We start from the raw sequence: 22,048 nt of genomic DNA on the forward strand, positions 1-22,048 counted from the left end.
AACAACAACAACAACAACACAATTAGACCCAACCAAATCATGAGAAAACAAAAAGAGAATTACTTGACACATTGGAAAGAACAAACAAAAAAACAGAGCAAACTAGAATGCTATTTGGACCTAAACAGAGAGTACACAGTGGCAGAATACCTGACCACTGTGACTGACCCAAACTTAAGGAAAGCTTTGACTATGTACAGACTCAGTGAGCATAGCCTTGCTATTGAGAAAGGCCGCCGTAGGCAGACCTGGCTCTCAAGAGAAGACAGGCTATGTGCACACTGCCCACAAAATGAGGTGGAAACTGAGCTGCACTTCCTAACCTCCTGCCAAATGTATGACCATATTAGAGACACATATTTCCCTCAGATTACAGCGATCCACAAAGAATTCGAAAACAAACCCAATTTTGATAAACTCCCTTATCTACTGGGTGAAAAACCACAGTGTGCCATCACAGCTGCAAGATTTGTGACCTGTTGCCACAAGAAAAGGGCAACCAGTGAAGAACAAACACCATTGTAAATACAACCCATATTTATGTTTATTTATTTTCCCATTTGTACATTAACTATTTGCACATTGTTACAACACTGTATATATACATAATATGACATTTGAAATGTCTTTATTCTTTTGAAACTTCTGAGTGTAATGTTTACTGTTAATATTTATTGTTGATTTCACTTTTGTTTACTATCTACTTCACTTGCTTTGGCAATGTTAACATGCGTTTCCCATGCCAATAAAGCCCTTAAATTGAAATTGAAATTGAATTGAAATTGAATTGATAGATAGAGATAGAGAGAAATTAAACATTTATATTTTACAGTAGTGCTTCGTACTCCTGCCATATTGCTTGCACTTATCCAGTCTTTTCAGATTTGTGCACATCAAAGGGGAAGGGGTTAAGAACTACAACCCACTTCTAGTTTTACCTTGAACTTGCTGTAAAGGCCAAAGAAGAGGGGCTAAATACGGGACTAGCTAAGAACAACAAGCCACTCCTAGTCTTACTTTGGCCTTTCTGTAGAGGCCAGAGAGGAGGGGCCAGACAGAGAGAACCCACAGGCTTACAGTCAGCATGGCCCAATGGAAGAAACTCACCACCTGGGGGAGACAGACACAGGAGCAGATCTTTACAAGAGCTCCAGCAGAAATGCAGATTCCATTGAATTGAGCCCTCAGTGAAATGGTTGCTGTATGATGGCTGCTAACCAGAAGTTAAATCCCAAATGTGACCAGGACAAAGTAGCCAAAGCATTTACACAGTGGGAGGGAACTGTACGAACTGAACCAGGTCTATTAGGGTTCCAAACCTGAAACACACACACATTTGTAAGGTTGATATCATCAAAATAAACACTTTGCTGGATTGACAGCGTGGTCAATGTAGTCAACCTTTTCTGGCCCATTGTGTTGCATGTGAATGTTTATATTTTTAAGCTTGGAAAAGAGACCCTTAAACCCAGACTTGGACCACACACCCACTCCACTGAATAGCAGGCTAGTGATTGCTTGGCAACACTTGCAGTTAGCCACGGATTCCTTCCAAACCACTCATTGTTGAATTTGCGATTTCCAACTTGTTGTGTGATGTTTATGTCCAATGGCCGATGAGCACCGGATTTGCCAGTAGATTGTCGACTTGATTCATGATGATGACTGGTTGTCTAGCTTGCTAGCCAGTATTGAAAAGGATTTGCCAGTAGATTGTCGACTTGATTCATGATGATGACTGCTTGTCTAGCTTGCAAGCTAATTTTGGAAAGTATGATGTTGACATGATGACATGTTGACAGCCCAATCAAAGCTACGGTAGATATAACGTGATTTGTGTTAATTTAATCTGTGGCCAATAACCTTGAGCCTTCTTGGATGGGCACTTCTAATGTAACTCTATGGCAGCACCTAAGGGGCTTGAATTCCGAGCTCTCCCCGTAGATTTTGCTGCTACACAGTGTCCCCATGAGTGACAGAACACTGAGCCAATCACGGCACAACTAGAGAACATTACCAACCCCTACGCTCCATATTTTCCGCTGGCTGCCCCACCACCACAGAAAGCACTAAGCTAGGCTGAAACACCTGCATTTTGGAGCTACCTGACTCAAGAAAGCAAAAAAGAGACCATGTTTGTATACAACTTTATTAACTCAATTATTTAAAAAATTACATTGTTTGCAAACTGATACAGTTGAAGTCAAAAGTTTACATACACCTTAGCCAAATACATTTAAACTCTGTTTTTCACAATTCCTGCCATTTAATCCTAGTAAAAATGCCCTGTCTTAGGTCAGTTAGGATCACCACTTTATTTTAAGAATGTGAAATGTCAGAATAATAGTAGAGAGAATTATTTATTTCAGCTTGTATTTCTTTCATCACATTCCCAGTGGGTCAGAAGTTTACATACACTCAATTAGTATTTGGTAGCATTGCCTTTAAATTGTTTAACTTGGGTCAAACGTTTCGGCTAGCCTTCCACAAGCTTCCCACAATAAGTTGGGTGAATTTTGGCCCATTCCTCCTGACAGAGCTGGTGTAACTGAGTCAGGTTTGTAGGCCTCCTTGCTCGCACAAGCTTTTTCAGTTCTGCCCACAAATGCTCTATAGGATTGAGGTCAGGGCTTTGTGATGGCCACTCCAATACCTTGACTTTGTTGTCCTTAAGCCATTTTGCCGCAACTTTGGACGTATGCTTGTGGTCATTGTCCATTTGAAAGACCCATTTGTGACCAAGCTTTAACTTCCTGACTGATGTCTTGAGATGTTGCTTCAATATATCCACATAATTTTCCATCCTCGTGATGCCATCTATTTTGTGAAGTGCACCAGTCCCTCCTGCAGCAAAGCACCCCCACAGCATGATGCTGCCACCCCCGTGCTTCACGGTTGGGATGGTGTTCTTTGGCTTGCAAGCAACCCCCTTTTTCCTCCAAACATAACGATGGTCATTATGGCCAAACAGTTCTATTTTTGTTTCATCAGACCAGAGGACATTTCTCCAAAAAGTACAATCTTTGTGCCCATGTGCAGTTGCAAACCGTTGTCTGGCTTTTTTATGGCGGTTTTGGAGCAGTGGCTTCTTCCTTGCTGAGCGGCCTTTCAGGTTATGTCGATATAGGACTTGTTTTACTGTGGATATAGATACTTTTGTACCTGCTTCCTCCAGCATCTTCATAAGGTCCTTTGCTGTTGTTCTGGGATTGATTTGCACTTTTCTCACCAAAGTATATTAATCTCTAGGAGACAGAACGTGTCTCCTTCCTGAGCGGTATGACGGCTGCGTGGTCCCATGGGGTTTATACTTGCGTACTATTGTTTGTACAGATGAACGTGGTACCTTCAGGCGTTTGGAAATTGCTCCCAAGGATGAACCAGACTTGTGGAGGTCTACAATTATTTTTTGGAGGTCTTGGCTGATTTCTTTAGATTTCCCCATGACGTCAAGCAAAGAGGGACTGAGTTTGAAGGTAGGCCTTGAAATACATCCACAGGTACACCTCCAATTGACTCAAATTATGTAAATTAGCCTATCAGAAGCTTCTAAAGCCATGACATCATTTTCTGGAATTTTCCAAGCTGTTTAAAGGCACAGTCAACTTAGTGTATGTAAACTTCTGAGCCACTGGAATTGTGTAAACAATTGTTGGAAAAATTACTTGTGTCATGCACAAAGTAGATGTCCTAACCGACTTGCCAGAACTATAGTTTGTTAACAAGAAATTTGTGGAGTGGTTGAAAAACGAGTTTTAATTACTCCAACCTAAGTGTATGTAAACTTCCGACTTCAACTGTACGTGACATGAATTAATGCCAAAATAACATGCAAAACAGGCAACAAAATATATATAATATATATATATATATTTTTTTAGCTAAACAGGTGGGGTTCAAAACAGGTGGTTCTCTGCCAAGTTAGAGCAATACTCCAATTCCCTACATCACACACACTGCCCCTATTGAGAGGTTATAAACTCAGCAAAAAAAGATACGTCCTCTCACTGTCAACTGTGTTTATTTTCAGCAAACTTAACATATATTTGTATGAACATAACAAGATTCAACAACTGAGACATAAACTGAACAAGTTCCACAGACATGTGACTAACAGAAATTGAATAATGTGTCCCTGAACAAATAGGGGGTCAAATTCAAAAGTAACAGTCAGTATCTGGTGTGGCCACCAGCTGCATTAAGTACTGCAGTGCATCTCCTCCTCATGGACTGCACCAGATTTGCCAGTTCTTGCTGCGAGATGTTACCCCACTCTTCAACCAAGGCACCTGCAAGTTCCCGGACATTTCTGGGGGGAATGGCCCTAGCCCTCACCCTCCGATCCAACAGGTCCCAGACGTGCTCAATGGGATTGAGATCCGGGCTCTTCACTGGCCATGGCAGTACACTGACATTCCTGTCTTGCAGGAAATCATGCACAGAACGAGCAGGATGGCTGGTGGCATTGTCATGCTGGAGGGTCATGTCAGGATGAGCCTGCAGGAAGGGTACCACATGATGGAGGAGGATGTCTTCCCTGTAACGCACAGCGTTGAGATTGCCTGCAATGACAACAAGCTCAGTCCGATGATGCTGTGACACAACGCCCCAGACCATGACGGACCCTCCACCTCCAAATCGATCCCGCTCCAGAGTACAGGCCTCGGTGTAACGCTCATTCCTTCGACGACTAATGCGAATCCGACCATCACCCCTGTTGAGACAAAACTGCGACTCGTCAGTGAAGAGCACTTTTTGCCAGTCCTGTCTGGTCCAGCGACGGTGGGTTTGTGCCCATAGACGACGTTGTTGCTGGTGATGTCTGGTGAGGACATGCCTTACAACAGGCCTACAAGCCCTCAGTCCAGCCTCTCTCAGTCTATTGCGGACAGTCTGAGCACTGATGGAGGGATTGTGCGTTCCTCGTGTAACTCGGGCAGTTGTTGTTGCCATCCTGTACCTGTCCCGCAGGTGTGATGTTCGGATGTACCAATCCTGTGCAGGTGTTGTTACACGTCGTCTGCCACTGCGAGGACGATCAGCTGTCCGTCCTGTCTCCCTGTAGCGCTGTCTTAGGTGTCTCACAGTACGGACATTACCATTTATTGCCCTGGCCACATCTGCAGTCCTCATGCCTCCTTGCAGCATGCCTAAGGCACGTTCACGCAGATGAGCAGGGACCCTGGGCATATTTCTTTTGGTGTTTTTCAGAGTCAGTAGAAAGGCCTCTTTAGTGTCCTAATTTTTCATAACTGTGACCTTAATTGCCTACCGTCTGTAAGCTGTTAGTGTCTTAACGACCGTTCCACAGGTGCATGTTCATTAATTGTTTATGGTTCATTGAACAAGCATGGGAAACAGTGTTTAAACCCTTTACAATGAAGATCTGTGAAGTTATTTGGATTTTTACAAATAATCTTTGAAAGACAGGGTCCTGAAAAAGGGAAGTTTCTTTTTTGCTGAGTTTATTACATGAGATTATACCTTATCGTCTGCACATACATTTTATTTTGCATCTCAGAGCAGTAACCACAGTACAGATAGTAGTTACTGTATAACAGCATTTCTGATCATATGTTTCTGTTGATTATGGTATTACAAAGATACTGTTATGGGATGTGGGTGACTCACCACAGAGTTGAGATGGAGGTACTCCAATAAGAGATGACATCAGAGGTGCTATGTCTGCCTGTAACACACATCTAGCCTCATACTGGGGAACAGATCACTGTTGCTTTCTGACTATTTTCAACACACAGAGGAAATACGTGGTTGTGACGTCATCAGTCAGGGCCAGATGCTGTGAGGATACATTGGTGAGGAGGCCACTCTGACACAGAGACACCAATAGAGACATCAACATCATGTCAGCATTATGACAGTGTTATACAGGTAGAACAACTGATCATCCCTGTGCCCAAGAAGAGGAAAAGTACATATCCCAGGCATGAAAGCTGCCAGAGCGCGTGGGGACATTGCTTACATTGCTATGACAGGCTCATTGTCCACCCTCCCTCCCAAAAGCCTGCAAGGGATGAGCGAGTCAATGGGTTCGTATCTTCAACCCCGCAGCACACACACACACAGTTACACACACCACCTGATTAAAGAGCCAAGAGCTTGAGAGGAACGTATATCTTCCTCAACGAGGACTTTCCTGAAGCTGTGCGCCAGAAGAGGAAAGAACTTATCCCAGCCATGAAAACGATAGTTACCGGAGTGTAACTCCAGTTCTATGAGTGGAGCGGAGCCCCATAGGGGAGCTCTGCTCCTATTGGTTCACCCTCTGCCCTAAGGCAGCATCAGCCTGAGACAAAATTATGCACACACCTGCAGCCAATAGGAGTACAGGTGTCCCTATAAGAGGGGATGCCTCCCCTCAATCAGCCTCCCGAGATATTTATCTTCAGCGAGACTAGAGAGGGTCGGCAGGGCCTTAAGTCCTATGGGGCTCTGCTCCACTCATAGAACTGGAGTTACACTCCGGTAACTAATCGTTCTATATCGTGGAGCTCCGCCCCATGGGGGAGCTCTGCTCCTATTGGTTTAAGGCGGAGCGTAGCGCTCCAAAATGTACTCCCTGCCGAGCCCAACACTTCCCATCGAAACGAAAAGGTCAGGCCTAGCAATGGCTGCAACCAAGTCCCGCAGTACTGCAACCACTGTATGACAATACAAGTGTCACAATATACTGCGTCATCGGATAAAAACCCGCCCCACCTAGTCCAATGGCAACACCCGTGACTAGTGAGTGGGCAGATCATCAGAATACGGGCCATACTAATCTGTACTAGCAGATAGATGGTACCTCAATATCCTGTCACAATCATACCGACCACTAATGGAATGACACAAAGTGTCACTCTACATTGCGTACACGGTAGGCCGCCTCACTCAATCAATGGAACCCCAGAGATTAGTGGGCAGATCCCAGAACATGACTCATACTAATCTGAACAAGCAGAGAGATGACGTTACATTCCGTCAAAATTGTCATGACCGGTCAAATAGTACCGTGTGGTACTCTGTAGCTCAATTGGTAGAGCATGGCGCTTGTAACGCCAAGATAGTGGGTTCGATCCCCGGAACCACCCATACGTAAAAATGTATGCACACATGACTGTAAGTCGCTTTGGATAAAAGCGTCTGCTAAATGGCATATTATTATTATTATTATTACCGTAACCAAGGTTACTACTATCATCCCTCATCATACAAATATGTCCTTCCATCAGAAGCGGAACTGAAAGAGACCTGTCTCCTCAGTCCTGCATTCCTCTCTCCTAGCTCAAGTCCTCCCCTCAGCCACGCTGAGTACAGACTGAGCCAAAGAGTTAGAAGACATATCCAAGAGATAGAAACGGATAAATGGAGACGGTGACGACCATGACGCCGCTGCACATATATACTCTACCCCTGTTCCTCTGAAAAGGGCAGTAGAAGCCGCTACTCCACGCGTGGAGTGAGCTCTTATACCCTGAGGCAATTGTCGCCCCGCTGCCTCATAAGCTGTCTCAATGCCTTCGCAAAGCCAATGAGACAAACGCTGTTTTCAAAGTGGTCTACCTAGTGCAGCCGCACCGTGACACACAAACAACTGAGGCAATGACCTAATCGCTGCTGTGCGCTCAACGTAACACGCCAAAGCGCGCACTGGGCACAGGCGATGGAGCCTTTCCTCACTCCTCTCCTTATGAGGAGGGGGAGAAAAAGCCCATAGCTCCACGGTCTGTGACCTATATGAGCTCTTAATAACCTTCGGCACAAATGCCAGGTTAGGACGTAACACCGCTCTGCTCAGATCGCCATTAATGGCAAGGCAGTCGGGTCTCGTCGAAAGAGCACACAAATCACTGACACGCTTAGCAGTAGTCAAAGCGAGCAACAGTGCCATCTTCATAGACAGCATCTTGAGGGGTATTTGATTCAATGGCTCGAACGGCGACTTACATAGCGCTTCGAGTACCAAAGCCAAATCCCACTGAGGAAGCGTGGCTCTAGGCATTGGCCTAAGCCGCCGTGTTCCCAATAAGAAATGTTTCACTAGAGGGTGGCTGAAGACATTGTCTCTGCCAAACCCTTCGTGACAAGCTGAAATCGCCGCTGCAAACACCTTAATGGTGGCGGGCGATCGCTGCTTATCAAACATAAACTGCAGGAAAGAGAGAACACTCTCAACCTGACAGCTCATGGGGTCTACACCCTGTGTGACACACCACTGTGAAAAGACGTTCCATCTACTGGCATACATCCTGGAAGTGGAACTGGCACGTGAACCCTGTATGGTCCTGATCACTGCATCAGATAACCCACGGCGCTCTAGCCTGTCCCTCTCAGGAGCCAAGCCTTCAGTGGTTGGCAGATTATGGGCAATTGCCCTATCGAACCCCCCACCTGAGACAATGCGTCCCGTCGATGTGGAATTGGCCAAGGTGGCGCAATCAACATCTGACTCATCTCCGCAAACCATGGAGCCCCTGGGCGATCGGGGGCTATCAATATTATTGACAGCCCTCCTGATCTCACCCTGGCTAACAGTGGGAGAATGCAGGACAGCGGAGGGACAACTCTCGACCACGGGTGGTGCGCAAAAATTTTGAGAACAATGTCCGGATGCAGAAACCACTCGTCGTCTCGAGGAACCCCTCGCGACATGAGGTCTGCTCCTACGTTCAAAGTAGCCCGGAATGTGTGCTGCTCTCAATGAGCGAAGGTGCTCGTGAGCCCACAGCCACAATTCCTCTGCCGCCCAGTGGAGAGCAGGAGACCTGACTCCTCCCTGGCGATTTATGTGAGCTACTGTGGTCCGGTTGTCTGACCAGACCAACACATCGCGACCCCGAAGGGTAGATGCGAAGTGGGTCAGAACCAGTCGAACCGTTTCCAACTCCAAGAGGTTGATGTGGCGACTCGAAAGAGGCCACACACCTCCTATCGCTTGGGTCTGACATGTCCCTCCCCATCCAGTCAGAGAGGCATCTGTAAACACTGGAATGTAGGAGGACACTTTGCCTATCGGGACTCCGTGCGTGAGAACGCGCAGGTTTCTCCAATAGTTCAGATCTGCACTGAGCGAGAGGGGAACCACCACCAACCGATGACGTTGACGCACTGGGTCTAGTCTTAGTTGGGCGAACCATCGCTGCATCCTGCGCATGCGCAGGAGTCCCAGCGGAACCACGGAATGGGCTGACGACATGAGACCCAAAAGTGACATGACCGACAGCGCCGTTACCGTGTGATTCGGACGACACTTCCTCAGGGCTAGCAACAAGGCTACCCTTCGAGGGTCCGAAATTCGAGCCCTCATCTTTACAGTGTCTAGCTGCAATCCCAGGTAGACATTCTGATGACTGGGCCAGGGGGCGCTCTTTTTCCAAAACACAGCGAACCCCAGACGTGTGAGATGAATCACTGTCTGTGTCGTGTGAGTGAATGCCAGCTCTGCTGACGGGGCGAGAACCAGTAGGTCGTCTAGGTAGGCTAGTAGCCTTATTCCCTGACGACGCAACAGTTCCAATGCCGCCTCCACACACTTGGAAAACGTGCGAGGTGCCAGGGCGTACCCGAATGGCATCCTTGTGTATTCGTACGCCACCCCTTGAAAGGCGAATCGCAGAAACTTCCTGTGACGTGGCTGCACTGGCACATGAAAGTACGCGTCCTTTAGGTGTATGCTTGTACAAAAGTCTCCTTTCTGGACACATTCCAGTAGACGTTTTGTCGTGAGCATTCGGAAGGGCCGTTTGGTTACGCTCTCGTTGAGAATGTGTAAATCCAATATCGGCCTCATTCCCCCCGTCTTTTTGGGCACCAGGAAGTAGGGCAAATACAGCCCTCTGTTCCTTTGCTCCTGGGGAACTACTGTGACCGCCTCCTTCGCCAAAAGTTCCGTAATCTCTGAAACCAGAGCGGCCACTTTTTCGGGCGTTTTCATCACCATCTCCACCACTTCCCTGAATGGGGGTGGGGTCCGATGGAATTGGATGGCATAACCCTTCTGCAACTTCTGGAGCGGCTGCCAAGAGGGCAATGTTATTAGCTGCTGCTACAGCTTGGGCTCCCAAAGTAAAGGACTTTTCTAACAGCTGCGCTGTGAAACGGTCCTTTTGCGATGGCAAGGTGGCCTTCTTGGAAGAGGGCCAGGGACTCGAATCCGGTATGAGGTACGCAGCCATGGCGCTCTCTAACCTGGGGATTCCCTTTGAAAGGCCCTGGTATCTTCCCTCCACTCTAGTGAATGGGAGGTACGATCTAGCCGGCGAACGCGCCGCTAGAGGTGCCTCCCATGAGCCCTCGACGTACTTAGCCAATGAGGGCATTGCTGGAGCCAGTGGCTCTGCCGCTCTCCTTGGCCGGGAATAGGGGCCGCCCTCCATTAAATCCACCACCGGTGCGGAGGGAATAGGGGGCAGCGCTATCTCCAGACGTCTGGCAGCCCTCTCAATGAGTCCGGGAAAGTCCGACCTCAGAGAGGCTGCAGCGAAAGACAAGGTTTCTGACCTCTCAGAGCCTGTGTCGTCATCGCCAAGGGAACTGCAAGCCCTCTCACTCTCCAAGGGAAAGGGGGGCTTGAACGTATGAGACAGGGGGTCGGATTGTTCCATCGGAACACCCGTCTCTTCCTCATAATCCCCATCATCTCCTGAGTCGGCGCAGTCCGATGACGCCTCTGAAGCAGAGGCTAACACCGACAGCACGTCCTCTAGAGGAATATCCTCCCTGAAAAACGGCCAACGCTGCTTCCTCTCCTTTACAGAAAGGAGGGCGCAGGAGGCACAGTTAGGGGGATTGCTGATGCCCTCTTTGGCATGCTGAGAACCCAAACACACGAAACACATGTCGTGGGAGTCTACAGCCGCCATGGAGGAGCATCGGCATTGAGCTCTGAAAATAGCTTTTGGGGGTGGAAAATCTCCAGGTGTGCTCATTATAAGGCATAATTATAAGTGCATAATTTTGTCTCAGGCTGATGCTGCCTTAGGGCAGAGGGTAAACCAATAGGAGCAGAGCTCCCCTATGGGGCGGAGCTCCACGATATAGAACTGCCAGAGCGCATGGGGACATTGCTTACATCCGCTATGACAGGCTCATTGTCCACCTTCCCTCCCAAAAGCCTGGAACGGATGAGAGAGCCAAGCCTATGGGTTTGTAGCTTCAACCCCGCAGCACACACACACACCAATTGATTAAAGGACTGCTGAATGTATATATTTTTATCTTGCTTTGTTTGTTCTTTTCCATATTATGTCTATCTCTGAGAAGCTACCCTGGAAAGAGCTGAAAATAGCCCATATTAATATATGTAGCCTTAGAAATAAGGTTAATGAAATCAATAACTTGCTAACATCAGATAACATTAATATATTAGCCATTTCTGAGACCCACTTAGATAATTCATTTGATGATACAGCAGTAGCAATACAAGGATATAACATCTACAGAAGAGACAGGAATGGTTATGGGGGAGGTGTTGCTGTATATATTCAGAGCCATATCCCTGTAATATGTAGAGAAGATCTTATGTGAAGTGTTATTGAAGTGTTGTGGTTGCAGGTTCATCTGGCACATCTAAAGCCTTTTATTTTGGGGTGTTGCTATAGGCCACCAAGTGCTAACAGTCAGTATCTAAATCATATGTGTGAAATGCTTGATAGTGTATGTGATGTAAACAGAGAGGTCTAATTTCTTGGGGACCTGGATATTGCCTGGTTTTCATCAAGCTGTGCCTGTAATCTGGTTCAGGTTATTAATCAACCTACCAGGATGTTTATAAACACCACAGGAACAAGATCATCCACATGTATCAAAGCTGTATCCGTACCCATTGGATGCAGTGATCACAATATAGTGGCTATATCCAGGAATCTTCCAAAAGCTGGGCCTAAAATAATGTATATGAGATCATACAAAAGATTTTGATGTGACTATTATGTGGATGATGTTTAAAATGTGTTGGTCTGATGTGATTAATAAGGTGCATCCAGAAGCTGCACTTATGAAATTGCTTCTTCTAATTATTGATAAACATGCATCACTGGGTTCTCCTTCCAGCCTACGCACACACACACACACACACACATACACACACACACACACACACAGAGAAAGATGATAAACTCAGCATTAGTTTTTTTTTAAACAGTAAGTCACTGACAGTCCCACAGAAACCAACCCCATACCATCTCACTGTACACACACAGACCTTTAGCGACAGCGCTGATATCTTCATAGAACCCAGCGATCAGAGCAACGTGGCCGGGCCGAGACTCCGTGGGAACGCAAGTGTGACACACCACAACTTCCCCTCTCCTCTATCATACGCCTGATTGAACACACACACTTTTTGAGAAATAATGCATACACACAAGCAAACATATATTATTTATTTCTCTCTTTCTTTCTCTCTCTCTAACACACTCACCACACACACTACCTGGCCACCCCCATCCCACAAACCATACACACACACACACTTCCACACAGCGAGTTCATCTGAAGGAGAGCTCAGTCACCTTAAGAAAGGAGCCCTGGTGGATCCATTGCCATCAGGCTAATAGAGGCTGTCTGCCCTGTAACCACCAGCACCATGCAGGAGGCAGGGGGGACACCTGGGGGGGACACCTGGGGGGGGGGGGGCCTGGGGGGCCATGCCGTGGACCAGGGGCGACGTGAAGTAGATGTCAAACATAGAGATGAAGAAAACTACATGGACCAGAAGTCCAACCAGGAAGGACATCATCATCCTCATGATGAAGGCTGGGCGCTGGGGAGACCTCCAAGGTCCTTGAGAGGGAGGGCGAAAGGAGGGAGAAAGGATGGAGTGAGAGAAGAGCAAAGCGGGGATACAGACTTCAAATAATCTGTTGTGGCCATATGAGTTAGAGGTGCTACCGTCCATTCATAAATGTCAGAAACTCTACCTATCACGTCCACTCACTAGAACACAAATGTTCCACATGTTAACAACAACAGAAGTGCTAAACAGAATTAAAATCTGACCTTTCAACACTTTCTTGTTTCAGATCCAACCATACAAGCCGGTGGCAGTCTGGTTACTTGGAATCTTGAATGAATAAGAGGCCTGAGTTTCAAGTCATTCAAACACACAGACACACACCTGCTACTGTCTGCTGTCTGGCGATCCAAGTTCACCCAAGTCATCAACAGACCTTAGTTTCAGGTGAACTGAATTAAGAAGCACACGTATATATCCGGAATAAGGACAGTGTGTCAAGCTTATCTACCGGTGCTACAGAAATTAAATAGGTCATTGTCGCTATTTTGGATTCACATGGTTAAAATTATATAGCAATGGTCCATTCATGCTTTATTTTTGTGATGGTGAGTAAATGATCACTTTCCACTAGCAAGGGTAGCTAGCTAGCTGTCAAACCGATGTTGTCAGCCGTCAAATCTCCTACCCTGCCCAGTTTCTCCCTGACCTAACGTAGCAGCAGGCGTAGCGTCCAATTGTGTGTGATTGCAGCATGCAATTTGGGGTGTTCCTGCATGTGGGCATTCCCCCTCGAGCATCCCATTGGTTCCTGCATGAACGCCACCCCTTGAAGCTACCCATTGGTTCCTGCATGAACGCCACCCCTTGAAGCTACCCATTGGTTCCTGCATGAACGCCACCCCTTGAAGCTACCCATTGGTTCCTGCATGAACGCCACCCCTTGAAGCATCCCATTGGTTCCTGCATGAACGCCACCCCTTGAAGCTACCCATTGGTTCCTGCATGAACCCCCCCCCCCCCCCCCCCATATATATTAGTGATGGGAAGTTTGGCTATTTTTACTGACTCTGATCTTTTTGAGTCGTTCAGTCAAAAGAACGAATCGTTCGACTCATTTCGTTCATTTGAGTCAGTAATGCCCAGAGCACACAGGCACAGGACCCCTACCGGAGAACGATGAACTGAAAACTCTAAAGAGTCATAATTCTACAAGCCTCTCGTTCACATGACCTTCACCATAGGGGGCTTATTGGAGCGGTCATCTGTGACAGACTTGTAAAAGTGTGCTTTAAACAATGTACATTTGTTGATTGCTAGGCATACAAATAAGATTATTTCTTGATATAGTTGAAACAAGTTCTATTTGTGGTGGCCGCAACCGGACTAGATTGTGACACTTGGAGGAATGCATTGCTTGACTGCTGTGAGTGTTATACACAAACAATAGCCTATCATTCGAGAACTGCAACCCCCAAATGATTCGTTCTCGAGTTCGAGTTTGTTGAGCAGAGGCTGTGTTTGTTTTGATTCTACAAATCTGTGTCAATCAAAACATTCAATAATCAATTAATTGCATTCATTCTTGCACAATGCCATCAATTATCAGTTCTAAACATTTTCTCCTCTATGCTGCCTGCAGCATGATCTATTTTCCCTCGCGCACATGATAGACAGTTGCTGGTCGGAGCACTTCTCCGGCGTCGCTGAGCCGGAGGAGTTTGTATTTTACTCCTGTTGTAGAATTCATTGCGTCCAGCAGGTCAAATGAATTACAAAAATGAATGAGTCACTCTGAAAAAAAATAATCATGACTCTCGAGTCAGTAAAAAGAGCTGTTCAAAAAGAACAAATCGTTCGCGAACTGCACATCACTATTGTATATGCAATTAAAATGTGGGCCACCTGGTGTAAAAAAACAAAAGTAAAAGATGTAAAAACAAAACTTAACAACAGGAAGCCAGCATCATACCATCCTGCATACCACTGCTGGCTTGACTCTGAAGCTAAGCAGGGTTGGTCCTGGTTGGTCCCTGGATGGGAAGTGGAAGTGGTGTGGGTAGGCCAATAGGAGGCACTCTTTACTCTGATCTAAAAATAAAGAAATATCCCAGGGCAGTGATTGGGGACATTCAATCAATCAATCAAATTTGATTCATAAAGCCCTTTTTACATCAGCAGATGTCACAAAGTGCTATACAGAAACCCAACCTAAAATCCCAAACAGCAAGCAATGCAGATGTAGAAGCACTGTGTAGGGTGCTGTCTTTCGGATGGGACGTTAAGTGGGTATCTTGACTATCTGTGGTCACTAAAGATCCCATGGCACTTATTGTAAGAGTAGGGATGTTAACTCCGGTGTCCTGCTAAATTCCTAATCTGGCCCTCATACCATCATGGCCACCTAATCATCCCCAGCTTCCAATTGGCTCATTCTTCTCCCATGTAACTATTCCCCATACAACGGGTGGGTCTAATCCTGAATGCTGATTGGTTAAAACCGCATTCCAGCCGGTGTCTATACCACAAATTTCCACTGGCTAAATCTATGACTTTAAAATGCCAATTTACTCTGTTCCATCTGACTACACAATCCACTGTCTCATCAGCCCAGCCAGGCAATTTATAAACTTGATCTCCACTATAAAAAGCATCTAGACATTATCTCACATTTCTTTTAGACTAACATTTCGTTTTCAACAGCGGAGATTTGTATACACCTTGCTATCTGTCTCAGACACTTGCAACATTGTTTCAATATTCAAATTCGATCTCCTGCTGTCCCATAGTAATGAATGTGTCAGGAGCCGGGATGAGACAGACAGACAGGCAGGCAGCTTTTCTCAGCCAGTCGAAATCATGAATCAGCTGGCATCATTTTTATGGATATACAGTATTGTTGGGATTTGTTTTCTCATAATTTGATCTGTATGTGATGAATAGCTTAGAAGGAATGCATTAATGATAAGCATAGGTTTGTACTATACTGATATAAATTGTTTCACATAACAGGCTGTGATTCATGTGAGGAACGTTAGGGGCTAGGATGAGATAAAACTTGTATTTCTTATAGATAAGACTTGTATTTCTCACAGATACGAACACTGCCTCTTTGTTGTCTGTGAACCGTCCTTGAACGTAGTACAGTGGAATGGTGTCTTTTGGGTGCTAACTCCACAGGTTATTATGATAGCAACTTATGCCTGGCAACAGGGATGCGCCAAGGGGTTGGGACCAGCCCGTGCGCCAACGGATAGGCTGAGTAAGTCTAAACCACGCTCAGTCTCTACTCTGATTGGCCAGCAGAGAGTGGGAACTATCTCTGTCAGAGTATTTGAAGAAGAACCTGTAACAATGGATTAGTTCTCTGTCTGCCCTGCGTGGTATTTCAGTGAGCCCGTATACGAACCAACATACTTATCATACATACATTTTGCATATAATAAAATTAGCTTGGATTGAATATCTCTTGATTATGTTTTCTCTTATTCCAATACCAGATTTGAATTACGCAATTTCTAACAGTATACAAAAAAAAAGGTCAGTTGAAAAAAGGTTAAACGAAACGTTGCTAATTTGCAGTTTTCCAGCTTCAGGTTGAAGTGATTGTGTTACTGTAGCTGTGTTGTTGGCTAGCTCCTCTGAACAACAGTGTCCTGACGGGTGAGCACATTTTCTATGCCAGGCGAAATCTCGCCTCATTAGCTCATTGTTATGGATGTATCCAAATAAATGTCACTAGAAAACAGCTTAAACAAATGCAAATGCAGCTACTTTGTTGTTATTCTGGCTGCACTTTTTGACATGACTGTAAATCAGCCGTAGTTGGCTAGCTATCAAGCAAGGGATAAGAACGTTGCCAGCCAGTATGGCAATGGAACACTTAGAAGGAACGACTGGGTCGCGTCTATAGATACAGAACAAAAAGACTGAACGACTGGGTCGCGTCTATAGATACAGAACAAAAAGACTGAACGACTGGGTCGCGTCTATAGATACAGAACAAAAAGACTGAACGACTGGGTCGCGTCTATAGATACAGAACAAAAAGACTGAACGACTGGGTCGCTTCTATAGATACAGAACAAAAAGACTGAACGACTGGGTCGCGTATATAGATACAGAACAAAAAGACTGAACGACTGGGTCGCGTCTATAGATACAGAACAAAAAGACTGAACGACTGGGTCGCGTCCATAGATACAGAACAAAAAGACTGAACGACTGGGTCGCTTCTATAGATACAGAACAAAAAGACTGAACGACTGGGTCGCGTATATAGATACAGAACAAAAAGACTGAACGACTGGGTCGCGTCTATAGATACAGAACAAAAAGACTGAACGACTGGGTCGCGTCTATAGATACAGAACAAAAAGACTGAACAACTGGGTCGTGTCTTTAGCAAGCCCAGATTTGTGTCGGGACTATATCTTGTGGAAGGATGAAATAGTATGAATAATTTGATCAAAATAACGTTTTTAATGAAAATATGTCAATCATTATTTGAATATGTTGGTAACCCCTTGTATAGAAGTGATAATGCCCTCGAAGCCGGTGTTTGGATAATATATTGGCAAGTCTCGGGCCTAACAACACCTGTGCCAATATATCGTCCAAACATCGGCTTCTCTGGCATTATCACTTCAATCAAATCAAATCAAATCAAATGTTATTTGCCACATGCCCGAATACAACAGGTGTAGACATTACCGTGAAATGCTTACTTACAGCCCTTAACCAACAATGCATTTATTTCTTAATAAAAAAGTAAAATAAAACAACAACAACTAAAAAGTGTTGAGAAAAAAAGAGCAGAAGTAAAATAAAATAACAGTAGGGAGGCTATATACAGGGGGGTACCCTGTATATAAATATATATAAATATAGCACATAGAACATATCTACTGCTTCTTCGACTTGCTTTCAATGAGAATGACTGATCTATAACTCATATTTCTATGTGAATTTGGTCGGGTTGCCCAAAAAGTTACATACTGCAGTTTTAAAAACGGTCCAATACAAGTCTAAAGAGGGGATCCTGCTGATGCAGAAATGACCAGATGCAGGAACGCCCCGAATTCCGGCCACCCTTCTCGTAGTTTCTCCTAACCTCTCCCGTATCCAATCTAATCCCACTATTCAATGTAGGAGGCGGGTGCTGGAATGACATTCAACCAAACCCTACCCTGCATTCACCCCCTTTCATGCTGATCGGGGAAGGAAGGGCAGCTAGCCATCCGTCCAGGAAGAGGGGTCCAATTTTAAGCTATCTAGCTAGCTAGGTTAAATCTTTATAGTGGAAAAATGGCGGCGGGTAGCGTCAACCCGTTTAATCTGAGCGATTCTGAAGATGAGGCACAGCAGAGACCAGAGGACGGGGTTGATACCGAAAGGAGCCCTAGCGATGGAGCGCCTGGGCCCCCCTCCAACAATCCCTTCTCCCTGCAGGCAGACGCCGAGCCCCCGGCCCTTCTGCTGTCCAGCACCCGGACCAGCCCCAGTGTGGAAGGCATCTCCATAGCGGCCGCAGCTGCCGCAATGGCAGGCGGCTTGGCAGAGACTCGGGTATCTGTAGATGTGATTGCTGCTCAGCTAATACGGGATCAATACATCCTCACGGCCCTTGAATTTCATACGGAGCTGTTGGAGTCAGGGAGGGAGCTTCCCCGGTTGCGGGATTATTTCTCCAACCCCGGCAATTTCGAGAGGCAAAGCGGCACTCCGCCCGCTTGTAAAGACCAAGGACTGGGGCAAGGTGGACCGCTAAGTAAGTAGCTATTCGCTAACCGTACTAGCTAATTTATAACCAAAATGCATTATAATGTAGATAGCTATGTGTGCTAGTTAGATAGCAGCCAACTTGTTATTCAATGGGGAAACAATGTTGGCACGGTGCTTGTCAGCCAACATTGGTCTGGCTATGCAGAATAAACGAAATTCGATACGACACCTGTCTTTCGCTCTAGCTAGCTAACTAGATTAGATAATAGCAATGGAAACCACGGGAAATTCACTAATCGTACAGAGTTAGCTCACCTACCTTTGTTAACCTGTGAGACGGGAGTTTCTCCCCTAGGTGTCAACTGCTTGGAACAGATGCAACCAAATCAAATGAAATTGTATTTGTTACATGCTTCGAAGACAACAGGTGTAGACTAACAGTGAAATGCTTACTTACGGGTTATTTTCCAACAATGCAGAGTTAAAGATAAGATAAAACATTTAATTAAGAATATAAATACTGACACGGTGAATAACGAATAAAAATAACGAGTAAAAATAACATGGCTCTATATAGGGAGTAGAAAATAACTGCTATATTCAGGGAGTACAAGTACCGAGTCGATGTGCAGGGATGCAAGGTAACTGAGGTAGTTATGTACTGTACATATAGGTAGGGGTTAAGTGACTAGCAGCAGCGTATGTGTTGAGTGTGAAAATGTGTGTGACTTCAGTATGCGTGTGTGTGTGTTGAGGTGTGAGTGTGTGGGTAGAGTCCAGTATGCAAAAAAGGTATATGCTGGCAGTCCAGGAAGCCATTTGATTAACTAATTAGCAGTCTTGTTCAGAACGCTTATGGCGTGGGGGTAGAAGCTGTTCAGGTTCCTGTTGGTTCCAGACTTGGTGCATTGGTACCGCTTGCCGTGCTGTAGCAAAGAGAGCAGTCTGTGGCTGGAGTCTTTGACAGTTTTTTAGGCCTTCCTCTGACACCGCCTGGTACAGAGGTCCTGGATGGCAGGGAGCTCGGCTCCAGTGAGGTACTGGTCCGTACACATTACCCACTACCCTGTAGCGGCAAGCAGTTGCCATACCGAGCGGTGATGCAGCCAGTCAAGATGTTCTTGATGGTGCAGTTGTTGAACTTTTTGAGGATCTGAGGGTTCATGCCAAATCTTTAATGCCTCCTGAGGGGCGTTGTCATGCCCTCTTCACGACTGTGTTGGTGTGTTTGGACCATGATCCTTAGTGATGTAGATACAGAGGAACTTGAAGCCCTCGACCCGCTCCACTACAGCCCTGTCGATGTGAATGGGGGCGTGCTTGGCCTTCCATTTCCAGTAGTCCACGAACCAGAATAGTAGTGACTATGAATAGGTAGCTGGCAACCTGAAAAGGCCTATCAGACAACCTTCTTTATACGGCCATCATATTTGCTACCAATGCTCCTTATAGGACACATCACTGCACTCTATACTCCTCTGTAAACTGGTCATCTCTGAATACCCATCGCAAGACCCACTGGTTGATGCTTATTTATAAAACCCTCTTAGGCCTCACTCCCACCTTTCTGAGATACTTACTGCAGTCCTCATCCTCCACATACAACACCTGTTCTGCCAGTCACATTCTGTTAAAGGTCCCCAAAGCACACACATCCCTGGGTCGCTCCTCTTTTCAGTTCGCTGCATCTAGCGACTGGAACGAGCTGCAAAAAATCACTCAAACTAGACCGTTTTATCTCCATCTCTTCATTCAAAGACTCAGTCATGGACACTCTTACTGACAGTTGTGGCTGCTTCGTGTGATGTATTGTTGTCTCTACCTTCTTGCCCTTTGTGCTGTTGTCTGTGCCCAATAATGTTTGTACCATGTTTTGTGCTGCTACCATGTTGTGCTGCTGCCATGTTGTGTTGCTACCATGTTGTTGTCATGTTGTGTTGCTACCATGCTGTGTTGTCATGTGTTGCTGACATGCTATGTTGTTGTCTTAGGTCTCTCTTTATGAAGTGTTGTGGTGTCTCTCTTGTCATGATGTGTGTTTTGTCCTATATAGTTTTTATTATTATTTATTTAAATCCCAGCCCCCGTCCCCGAAGGAAACCTTTTGCCTTTTGGTAGGCCATCATTGTAAATAAGAATTTGTTCTTAACTGACTTTCCTAGTTAAGTAAAGGTTAAATAAAAAAAATACCAGTCTAGTAATTGAGATACAGTTGAAGTCGGAAGTGTACATACACAAGTCATTAAAACTTGTTTTTCAACCACTCCACACATTTCTTGTTAACAAACTAGAGTTTTGGCAAGTCGGTTAGGACATCTACTTTGTGCATGACACAAGTAATTTTTTCCAATAATTGTTTACAGACAGATTATTTAACTTATAATTCACTGTATCACAATTCCAGTGAGTCAGAAGTTTACATTACAGTTTAAACCGCTTGGAAAATGCCAGAAAATTATGTCATGGCTTTAGAAGCTTCTGATAGGCTAATTGACATCATTTGAGTCAATTGGAGGTGTACCAGTGGATGTATTTCAAGGCCTACCTTCAAACTCAGTGCCTCTTTGCTTGACATTTTTTTTTATTGTACCTTTATTTAACTAGGCAAGTCAGTTAAGAACCAATTCTTATTTACAATGACGGCCTACACCGGCCAAACCCGGACGACGCTGGGCCAATTGTGCGCCGCCCTATGGGACTCCCAATCACGGCCGGTTGTGATACAGCCTGGAACTGAGCCAGGGGGTCTGTAGTGACGCCTCAAGCACTGAGATGCAGTGCCTTAGACTGCTGCGCCACTCGGGAGCACATGGGAAAATCAAAAGAAATCAGCCAAGACCTCAGGGAAAAAAATTGTAGACCTCCACAAGTCTGGTTCATCCATGGGAACAATTTCCAAACGCCTGAAGGTACCACGTTCATCTGTATAAAACAATAGTACGCAAGTAGAAACACCATGGGACCACGCAGCCGTCATACCGCTCAGGAAGGAGACGCATTCTGTCTCCTAGAGATGAACGTACTTTGGTGCGAAAAGTGCAAATCAATCCCAGAACAACAGCAAAGGACCTTGTGAAGATGCTGGAGGAAACGGGTACTAAAGTATCTATATCCACAGTAAAACGAGTCCTACATCGACATAACCTGAAAGGCCGCTCAGCAAGGAAGAAGCCACTGCTCCAAAACCGCCATAAAAAAGCCAGACTATGGTTTTTTTAACTGCACATGGGGACAAAGATTGTACTTTTTGGAGAAATGTCCTCTGGTCTGATGAAACAAAAATAGAACTGTTTGGCCATAATGACCATCGTTATGTTTGGAGGTAAAAGGGGGTTGCTTGCAAGCCGAAGAACACCATCCCAACCGTGAAGCACAGGGGTGGCAGCATCATGCTGTGGGGGTGCTTTGCATCATGAGGAAGAAAATTATGTGGATATATTGAAGCATCATCTCAAGACATCAGTCAGGAAGTTAAAGCTTGGTCACAAATGGGTCTTCCAAATGGACAATGACCCCAAGCATAGCTTAAGGACAACAAAGTCAAGGTATTGGAGTGGCCATCACAAACCCCTGACCTCAATCCTATAG

The 22,048-nt window shown here is 45.5% G+C and overlaps 1 protein-coding gene across 1 annotated transcript in view; it reads left to right on the forward strand.

Moving 5' to 3' along the window:
* Window positions 1-18,043: 18,043 nt before the first annotated feature.
* Window positions 18,044-22,048, forward strand: part of LOC311115245 (RAB11-binding protein RELCH homolog) — a gene marked incomplete at its 5' end in the record, with an annotated part of 61,776 nt that continues 57,771 nt past the window's right edge. Inside the window, one exon of the mRNA XM_084190442.1 lies at window positions 18,044-18,506. Coding sequence (XP_084046568.1) covers window positions 18,044-18,506 — 463 coding nt within the window. The remainder of the gene's footprint in view (window positions 18,507-22,048) is intronic.

Source organism: Coregonus lavaretus (genome assembly GCF_964263955.1).
Source record: "Coregonus lavaretus genome assembly, contig: HAP1_SCAFFOLD_973, whole genome shotgun sequence".
Classification (NCBI taxonomy): Eukaryota; Metazoa; Chordata; class Actinopteri; order Salmoniformes; family Salmonidae; genus Coregonus; species Coregonus lavaretus.